The sequence below is a fragment of the Rhinopithecus bieti genome, unplaced genomic scaffold (genome assembly GCF_001698545.2).
Source record: "Rhinopithecus bieti isolate Rb0 unplaced genomic scaffold, ASM169854v2 scaffold_38761, whole genome shotgun sequence".
NCBI lineage: Eukaryota > Metazoa > Chordata > Mammalia > Primates > Cercopithecidae > Rhinopithecus > Rhinopithecus bieti.
Genome location: NW_016816177.1, coordinates 167,062 through 176,991, shown reverse-complemented (window position 1 = coordinate 176,991; position 9,930 = coordinate 167,062). Strand labels below are relative to the sequence as shown.

The 9,930-nt window shown below is 43.5% G+C and overlaps 1 protein-coding gene across 1 annotated transcript in view; it reads right to left on the bottom strand.

Annotated features, from left to right (window-relative positions):
* Positions 1-914: 914 nt before the first annotated feature.
* Positions 915-9,930, bottom strand: part of SPTLC1 (serine palmitoyltransferase long chain base subunit 1) — an 82,435-nt gene continuing 73,419 nt past the window's right edge. Inside the window, exons 13-15 of the mRNA XM_017854452.1 lie at positions 8,163-8,280; positions 4,804-4,877; positions 915-2,322 (exon numbers count right to left, since the gene is read on the bottom strand). Of these exons, the coding sequence (XP_017709941.1) occupies positions 2,229-2,322; positions 4,804-4,877; positions 8,163-8,280 (286 nt within the window). The 3' untranslated portion in view covers positions 915-2,228. The remainder of the gene's footprint in view (positions 2,323-4,803; positions 4,878-8,162; positions 8,281-9,930) is intronic.

The following is a 9,930-nucleotide window of genomic DNA, read 5'->3' as shown; positions in this document are numbered from 1 at the left end:
CTCCACCCACATTGCAGTATCTCTAATACTGGAAGACATCTTACAGCATAATACAGGTAGAATTATTTTCTTCTAGTGGTACATAAAAAAAAGTACACATGGTACAATGAGTGAAGTACTGAATCTGATGAAATACTGGTGTATTTTCTGTCCCAACTTGACCCAAAGCCCCATTTTTCCAGAGTTAGAATTTAGTCATAGACAATAAAAAGGTGGCGTGGTTCTCTTCTTCCCTGTGGATGTCCTGCTGAGTGGAAATGGGCTCCAAATGGTCTCTACTCTGCTCGCCTCAAGCCACTGCCTTTTAAAACACAGAATCATTGGTAGAGCACTCTGGAAACTTCCCACTCTGTGAAAGAGAAATTTGTAACTTGGTCCAGATTGGAGATGACTGTACTTTCTCAGCATTTTGCTTCAGTTTGATCCAAATTTTACTGCTTCTAGTAGACATTTCTTTGTGGTGCATATTACTGGATTATGGTCACTCTATAATTTTAACATAAAAATTTTACTTTTGGTTCTTTTTGTTTACAATGTTGGTTTTAAGGATTGAAGTAATGTGTCTGATCCGCCATCTTTCCCAGAAACTTATGGTCATATTTTCAAAAAGTTTATTACAAACATTATTTTGATGTTGCTATTTTGACTTAGAAAGTATTATAAAAGAAGCTGAAAAGTTATTATTTATGAAAATAATGGCCATGATATTTTTGTAGTCCTATAAGGTCAGCAGGAACCTAGGAAACTTCAGATACCATATATTCTTTGGTTGGATGTGCAAAAAGGAACTAAGAAATTTAGTTGTTATTTTCTAAAACAAGACAAAACAACACACAGAGAATACTACCCCAGTGCAAAAAAGTTAAAATTAAAACACTATTCTGTTGGATATATTACATATGCAAATAGAGTAATAATCAGGAATGTAGGGTTATTTCATTAAAAAATAAAACAAAACAAACCAGACTCATCCCCCAAAGAGTACTTTATCCTTTAAAGCAGCAGCAATCACAAGGCACATATGTACAAAATACCTCAAGCAAAATAGAAACTGAACATTCAAAAAATACGTGTTATTTAAAAAGATGTTGAAGACCATTTGAGTAATATGTGCATAGATTATAAAAATGGTAATTTTATTCTTCTACCTTTAACAAGAGAAGGAATGATGGTGTAATATTTATATGCTATCTTGTGGCACATATAACAAACCTTTATACCACGTAACCTGGTTTGCTAAAGAAAAAACAGGTAAAGTACTGCTTAAAATGGTATTTTAGTACTTTCACATCTTTTGTAGATATCTGGAATCTGTAAGCTGAAAAGAAAATTATCTTTTTCCTTAGCTTAGAAAAAGCCTGTAGTTACATGTCCCTAGGCAAACCCACCATACAGAAAAGGAATACATTTGAGATATTCTAAAATATAAAGGATATGATTTATGTTCTGGGATCAACATACCAACCAACCCTCGTCCTAAAACAGATTAGAGGTGAACACATAAGAAATGTAAAGAAAGGTCAATTATATTAAAATAAAATAGCATCTGATTTAAATTATTGCTCACTTAGGAAGTATAATGAACATTCTCTGGCTAGGGATGCTCAGTTTAGAAATGGTGTGACATCAATATTTAGTGTGTACAAAAGTTCTAGGATTCAAATACAATGCAAAGTTTATAATAATCACACAAAAAGTGTTCCTTTTAGCCACCATTTAGCTTCACACGACGAGGAGTGGAAAACATGTGGTTTAATTAGATCTTCAACATAAATTTGTACCACATATGTTGGAGTGCTCCTCTTAGCTTAAATGCTGCAGTCATTTTTACATGAAATACTAAGGAGTTAAGGAGCGCTTACTGTGTCGTCACTATTAGAAGGGAGGGAAGAGACACTGAAGCTCCAGTTTTAAACAACAAAAGAATATAAAACACTAGTATAAGAAAACATTTAAATAGTACTAAATGCACAATTTAAATATGAGTTATACACTGTCATTAGTTTTCCTCTTAAAAAAATCAGTTCCTGGGCTTTTAGATGTGTTTTCTTTTTAAAAAAAATAAGCATCCTTCTCATGGTCAATTGGTCCATATTGACATCATTTGGTAACAATCCTATCAAAGATCCACATGTTCTTGCTCTCCTTCAGGCCCCTCCGTGGCCAGCGGGAGTCTTGAGTCCTGTCTGCCTATTGTGTGGCAGGAGGCCATGGTCCTGGGACTGTCCCTAGAGCAGGACGGCCTGGGCCACCTCCTTGATGGTGGACGCAGCTCTCTCCAGTTCTTCTGCTGTTTGTTCCACCGTGACCACAACCCGAATGCTGAGAACAGTAAAGGACACAAAGAATTATCTTTGTGGGCCAGGTGCGGTGGCTCACACCTGTAATCCCAGCACTTTGGGAGGCCGAGGCAGGCAGATCATGAGGTCAGGAGATCGAGAACATCCTGGCTAACACGGTGAAACCCCAACCCCATCTCTACTAAAAATACAAAAAAATTAGCTGGGCGTGGTAGCAGGCGCCTGTAGTCCCAGGTACTTGGGAGGCTGAGGCAGGAGAATGGCGTGAACCTGGGAGGCAGAGCTAGCAGTGAGCCAAGATCACGCCACTGCACTCCAGCCTGGGTGACAGAGCGAGACTCCCTCTCAAACAAAAACAAAAACAAAAAACAAAACAAAAAAACAAAAAAGAAGTATCTATATGAGGTGAGGACCTGTGCTCACAGTCAGCCGTCTATGGCCTGAGAGTTGAATCCACCATTGCCTCCTATTTTTGTAAACAAACCTCTCTTGGCAGTTGGCCTGTCTATTCATGTACCTGCTGCCCACAGCCGCTTTCTCACTACTGTGGCAGGTGGGTTGCTGTGGCAGGGACTCTGTGACCTGCAGGCCTTGGCATACACCACCGGTGCACACCCAGTCAGAGTGAGTTGCCATGGGCTCTGCCTCAGAGGCTGGGAAACAGCATCCTGTCCATCACGTACTGCTTCAGGCAGTGCCAGGCACAAAGCAGGAATTCTATCCTTCTCAAATCAACGAGAGGTTTGATTATGCATGTTTATGTCAACAGCAATGCGAAAGCTCTGTGATACTCTAAGGTATGGCAGAAATGTTCAAGTTTTCAGGAAATCCAAGAAATAATGGCTTGAAAGGACAATACTACCCGTCCCCTCAGTTCCCTCCGCAAACATCCGCTTCATGCATGTGACACATATTTATTGAGCTGTGCTATGCTGTGCATGGAGTCCCAAGGGCACAAAGCCAGCATGGCCGCCATCCTCATGCACCTACAGTCTTACTAACAAGTAAACGTAGGATGCAGGATTATACCTTTGGCTAAGTGCAATAAAAGATGAAGGGAGTAGCCCAGGCTGGAGTGCAATGGAGTGATCTCAGCTCACTGCAGCCTTCACCTCCCGGAACCAGGTGATTTTCCCACCTCAGCCTCCCAAGTAGCTGGGACCACAGGCGTGCACCACCATGCCCGGCTAATTTTTACAGAGATGGGGTTTCACCATGTTGCCCAGGCTGGTCTTGTACTCCTGGGCTCCAGTGATCTGCCCACCTTGGCCTCCCAGGTGTTGGGATTACAGGTGTGGGCCATTGCGCTTGGCTGACAAGGGCAGCGTCTTTAAGGTGCTTTGAGCTGCTACCACAGTGATCTTCCAAATCCTGATCTGGCGATCCAGGCCAGCAGAGCATTCCAACTCCCCGGTGGGCTCTCCTGCAGCCTCCCTGACTTGGCACCTGGCCTCAGGACCCTTCTCTCCAGCTCTTCTGCAGCTTCCATTCTGCACTCCCAGATGAACCTGGAGGTCTCCAAGCCACTGACAACCCTGAGCAAAGCACACACCACTGCATCTGATGGAAAGCCATGATGCCCACAGGATGCCCGACACACACACTTCTCCAGGCTTGGTGTAGACATCACCTGCTCCCAAAAGCCTGGACAATGAATGCCCCAGGGCAGAACTGACCACGTCCATGCCCCCTCCTGTGACTGCCTGGCCCAGTGCAGTCAAAGACATTAGTCTTTTACTTTTGGTGTTCTTTTTTTTGTTTTTTTGTTGAGACGGAGTCTCGCTCTGTCGCCCAGGCTGGAGTGCAGTGGCCTGATCTCAGCTCACTGCAAGCTCTGCCTCCCGGGTTCCTGCCATTCTCCTGCCTCAGCCTCCCAAGTAGCTGGGACTACAGGTGCCCACCACCTCGCCCGGCTAGTTTTTTGTATTTTTTTTTTTTTTTTTTTTTTTTAGTAGAGACGGGGTTTCACTGTGTTAGCCAGGATGGTCTCGATCTCCTGACCTCGTGATCCGCCCGTCTCGGCCTCCCAAAGTGGTGTTTTTTCTTGATGCTGCAGCTTTTCCCCACCGTTGCTTGGTTTTTCCCAAGTGTTAGTGAGTGTCGCTGACTGAAGGAGCAGCAGAGAGGTGTGCCCACCCCCACCCAACACTGCCGATCGTCCCTGCAGGACAGTCCTTGTGGCAGGAACTCCTGGTCCGGCATGTGCCACCTTTCAGATGTGGCAGATATGAGCTGATGGAAACTCAGTGTGCCCAAGTTCATTCCTGGGCTCCCAGACATTTCTCTGAGTTAACTGAGAGGGTACTCAGTGAGTCCTCGGGAGCTTCTCAATTAAAATTTAAAACACTTCTAGTTTAAGAGCAGAAAACAGGTAATGTACTATATATTATGACAGATACTCTTCCTTAGCCTATGATAGTCTTTCAAAATGTTTCAAAAGATAAGGTATTTCATAGAGCTCAGAGCAGGGGAAAAAATAAGGTCATATTTGAATGTCACCGACCTGGGAGGAGGGAGACACTTCTCTTCCTTCTCCAAGTAGCGTGCCTGAGTTAATGCGATACTTCTGTTCATGCACTGCAGGAGGAAAAAGAACACATCGGCAACCTGGACTTCAGACACGGCGGTCATTAAACTGGGCGAACGCTGAAATCCTGCACTGATAGCTTTAACTCCCTTTTCCAATTCTAATTGCTAGAAGATATCACCAAGATACTACACCACCACCTTGGCAGCAATGTCCACAGAACTTTCTGCCATGACAAATGCCTCTGTTCTGTAGTGCCCAGCAGTCGCCATGAGCCCCGTGTGCCTGCTGGGCACAGGGAGATGTGGCTGGTGCTACTGAGAGGTCACAGTTGTACCTTTTATTTCCACTTAGTTTAAATTTAAACAGCCACAGATAGCTAATGGCTACCATTTAGACAAAGCAGAGTTAGAATGTGAGGAAATGGTGCGAGCAAAGTCCTGCAGGCTGGACTTAAGACCACCACCACCACCAGTAGGACTGTGTCAGAGAAAAACCATTGCACTTCAGGTATTAGCAAAAACGACGCCCACATGTGGCATCTGGGCACGGCGCGGGCACTGCAGAGTCTCGCGTTAACAAAGTTTTTTACAGCATTCCTACATATTAACCATCTGTCAACATTAAGAAAAAATGAAAACAATCTCTACTAAAATAAAGAAAGCATACACACCAGAGCAAGGTAATAGGCTACAGTGCTTTCTTTCTGGAGTGATGAAAATGTTTTGGAATGAGACAGTAATGGTTGCACAACCTACTGCACGTATGATACTAAAAGCCACTTAACGATATACTTCAATAGGGTGAATTTTATGGTATGTGGTATGTGCGTTATATTAAAAAAAAGTAGCAACAGAGCAAAGGCCAGTGTAAAGGAAAGAACAATTATTCCACGTGTCTGGCAGTAAAGGTATCTGCCTGAAGAGGGGTCACGTCACAGGCTGCGAGGAAGGGATGGAAAAACCATACCAAGCAATGACAGCAGCCTCCCGCTGACTCTAGGCTCTGGAAGTGTACTTGGAAAAGTGAACTCCTGCAAACATCTGGACTGGCTCTGTTTCTAGCCCTGGCTGGTTAAGAGACATTATAAACAACAGCTCAGTTTATAAAAACAGTGTCCTGTTGAGCAACTCAAAATAAACTTGGCAAAGCCTCTCAGATCTACAAAACTTAAATAAGAGTTAAGGCAGCATGGTTTTTTTCTCTCCTTCAAATATTGAAAAGAAGATGAGGGGAGTGGGACAAAAGACTCGGAAGATTTTAAAAATGGAAGCTGTGATGATACACAGAAGTGGGAAGATATATATATATAAATGAAGTTTCTAGATAGTATTCTGTTCCCTACCCCAGACTGCTCTCTTCTCACTCAACTCTCAAGAGGATTTCCTTAAGAGAGCCAGGATCAAACCAGGCCCACAGACAGGAGTTTGAGATCTGTGAGCTGTCCACAGACTTTTCATTTCCTCTTTCGTTACGTGGCTAATCCTTGTAAGCACAGTATTTTAATACCGAGTTGCTTCATTCACACGTCCTCCTCTGCGTCTCTCTTTGGTACAAAGCAGTAGTAAGACTTTAGCTGTTGCTATCTAATGAAAAGAGAACACAGGTGGATTTACTATGCAATGAATACACTGGCATCTGAAGGAGGCGACTGTCCCTCAACGTGAAGCAAGTGTGGACAACTGTCCCGATGCAGTTCGAGAAGAGACTCAGTGAGAACGGTGGAGCGATCACTCAGACCCATCACCAGCGTGTGCAGCTCATGAGCCTGCTCTGCAAACACGGCTCTCAGCTGTCCCGTTGGGGCAAGTCTACTGAAAACAACAAATTCACCTGCCTCATGAAGGTAACGAAATGAATGGGAATTTTACTGGCTTGTCTATTTAGTATGTATTTAATTTATAAATTTGTTTTAGTTTTCCATTTGTATGAGAACTCTAATCACAAAGATGTCACACTTAGTTTTGTGTTTGTATGTATTTAAGGAACGTTACAATACAAACAATGAGGTAGTAAAGCAGGCAGTGGGATGTTTTTCCCTGTTGAGAGTCTTCATGTCCACAGAGTTATTCCTGAGGGGACATCAGCTGCATTTCCTCACCTCACAAGATAAGCAGCTCCAGCCTGATTATTCATAATCTGACATGTTTCTTTAGGAAGCTCAGATCCTGGGGCTTGTTTTTTTTTTTTTTTAATGTAATTGACTCTAGAAGGCCACACATTTTATGAAGTTCTCCACAAATCTGTTATTCCAGATTATGTGGCTCAAACATTTAGGACCTAGGACAGCTGAAGCCAGGTAGGCAGCACAGGCTGCCTGCACACCCAGTCTGTATACTGCACAGCCATGTGGCCTAGAAGAGCCTGCCTGAGAGGCTGTATAGGCAGATGAGGCTTAGGACAGGGCCTGGCCTTGAAAAGGCACATGATAGGTGGTAGCTGCCATTATGACCCCAGAAACCTAGTAGCATTGCTCATAGCTACAGCCTCTGGACAAGGAAGCAGAATCATGCCCATGTGCATTCTCAAATACATACTAGGTATATGTCAGATTTTTCTAAAAGCAGCAGCAGCAGCAGCCCACATAAAAGTCCAGATTCTTCTGAAAGCAGATGTCCAGCATCCCAGGACTTGGAAGAGGGGAGCAGGGTGGGTGGCATTCCACTGACCCTCCTGAGTCCTTCCTGCCCAGGTTACTCCGCTGCTCTTCCTCCCCCTTTTTAAGAAACTTCTGTTGTCCCTGCACCACTGTAAACCCGCATGCAGGAAGCACTCTGGAGGGGCAGTGCTGCCAGATGAAAACGGGCAAGCGGTTTCCCTGGTGATGTGTTTCTTAGACAATTAGTAGTAAAATAACTTTTGGAAGATACAAGAGCATCCTGACTTCAGGGTGACTGCGAGTGGACTGTCCCTGAGCTGTGCTGTGGGGACAGCCAGCTGTCTAGGAATGTGTGCGATGCCCACACACAATGCCTCCCCCAACTACACATAGGAAAGCCTGGCTTTGTAAAACGGTGAGCAAGAGAGTTTTCTGCAAGGCTAATTTTTCAGAGGAGAGGCCAAGTATATTTAAATGCAATGTGGTACAAAATAGAATAACTTTGGAGGGAGCTACATATTGACCCAACGGGAGGGCCTGCTGCCCGTTACCATGGCCAGAAGCTAGGAAGGACGTGGAGGATTAAGATCCCATGTCCAGAGTCACCAGCATCTTCCTTTCTACTCTCTTCTCTCTCAGGGCAAAGAGACTTTTCTTAAAAAATAACATTAAAAAATTGCTTGGGGTAAGGGCAGAAGTGGTGTGGGGGGATTTCCTCAAGTAAATGGATACTTACTTGATCTACAATTTCCTGAAGCAGTCTGACATCTTGCTCGCGAGACCCAGTGCTCTCTTCCAGTTGCAGGTGAAAGGCTGGAGAAAGGGACTCCCCCACCACTTTTAATCCAGAAATCCTGAAGAAGGGAAACACACACACAGCCGTAAGTTCCTTCCAGGCTCAAAGATCACCCACGGAGAAATAATGTTAGAAGTCCACAATGTCAAGGCACAGTGAACGTACAGAAGCTTGCGACTGACGGGAAGGATTATTCCAATTCCAACAAAGAAAGCAAAACGAGGCACCCTGGGCATTGCTTCCTCATCTAAAAAAGTTTGCCTGTGATGTGGCTTCTCGAGCACAGGACCGGGTCTCATGGCCCCAGCCTCCCACCAGGGAGTCTGTGCACCGTACTACCGGCCTGGGCGCCCCTCCTCATAGGCCCTCTGGGCCCCAGCTTGATCTGTCATTCCCTTGCCATGTGCTCCCTCGCCCCTGATGTTTGTTCTTCCCTGTGCTGGCTGCACATGCTGGGGCCCAGCTCCAGCACTGCCTGCTGCTGGGGCCTTCTTCATCACCCACTTTAGGGAAGGCTCAGCTCCATCATTTGCTATGTTTCATCCTGTCTGGATCCTTCACAAGCTACTCACTACAGTTTATGTTATGCTTCCTTGCTTATTATCTATGTCTTTAGTTTTTATTTTGTTTCTCATTAATTACAGGCATGATTTCTAACATTAACAACATTATGCCCCATGTCTACAAACAAAACAAAAACAAAAATACAGCAATTGGCCAGGTGTGGTGGCTTGCACCTGTAGTCCCAGCTACTTGGGAAGCTCAGGTGGGAGGATCGCTTGAACTCAGGAGGTCAAGGTTGCAGCGAGCTGAGATTGTGCTGCTATATTCCAGCTTGGGTGACAGAGTAAACCCTGTCTCAAAAAAAAAAAAAAAAACCAACAAAACCAAACATACATTATATTTTGACTAACAGCAATATGTTTAGATAGAAAATGTCCTTATTTGCATGTTATGTTTTAGATTTTACTTGGATTAAAATTATTTTCTTTTACTTAGGATTAACAGCACAAAATTTGTAGCTTCTCAAAGACAGATCTTTAGGGGCCAAATCCTGCATTTTAAATTAAATTAAATTGAATCCTGTATTTGTACTATAGCTGTCAGGAGATGCTAAGCCATATTATTAATATCCAATCAGATTCATTTGAAGTCTATTTTATCCTATGATAACAAATATTACTTGAGTTTTGGCCTACCTCCCAGGACACAAATGTGGTCTACGTCTGTTTGAAACTGGGCTAAACATTTTAGATTCCTTTCATTTAGTTTGTTTCACCTAAAATGATTTGTTTTTCCCTCAGAATGAAATAACAAAAAGCACTAGGTAGCACAACTGAATCTTCCCAGATCAGGACTCGACAAGCCTTTACGGAATGACTACTGCATGTTACAATAATGTGAATTCTGGAGACTCATCTGACCTGGCCTTCCAATCACCCCTGTAACATTATTAATTAGCATCTCCTTTCTTTAAATATAATACATCATGCTAGATCTCTCAATAAAGCAGCCTACAGGTCCGAATCATGGAATCTTGAGGATGTGGAATGTGAGGGAACCTCCTAGGTTAGTTCTTTACTAATGTAGAAACTAAGCAATACACTTTCAAAATCCATTTCCTGTGTAAATTCTAACCATGTTAAACACATACATCAAGTCTCTCTCTTTTTTTTTTAAGGTCATATATTCTCAGAGTATTAAAAAA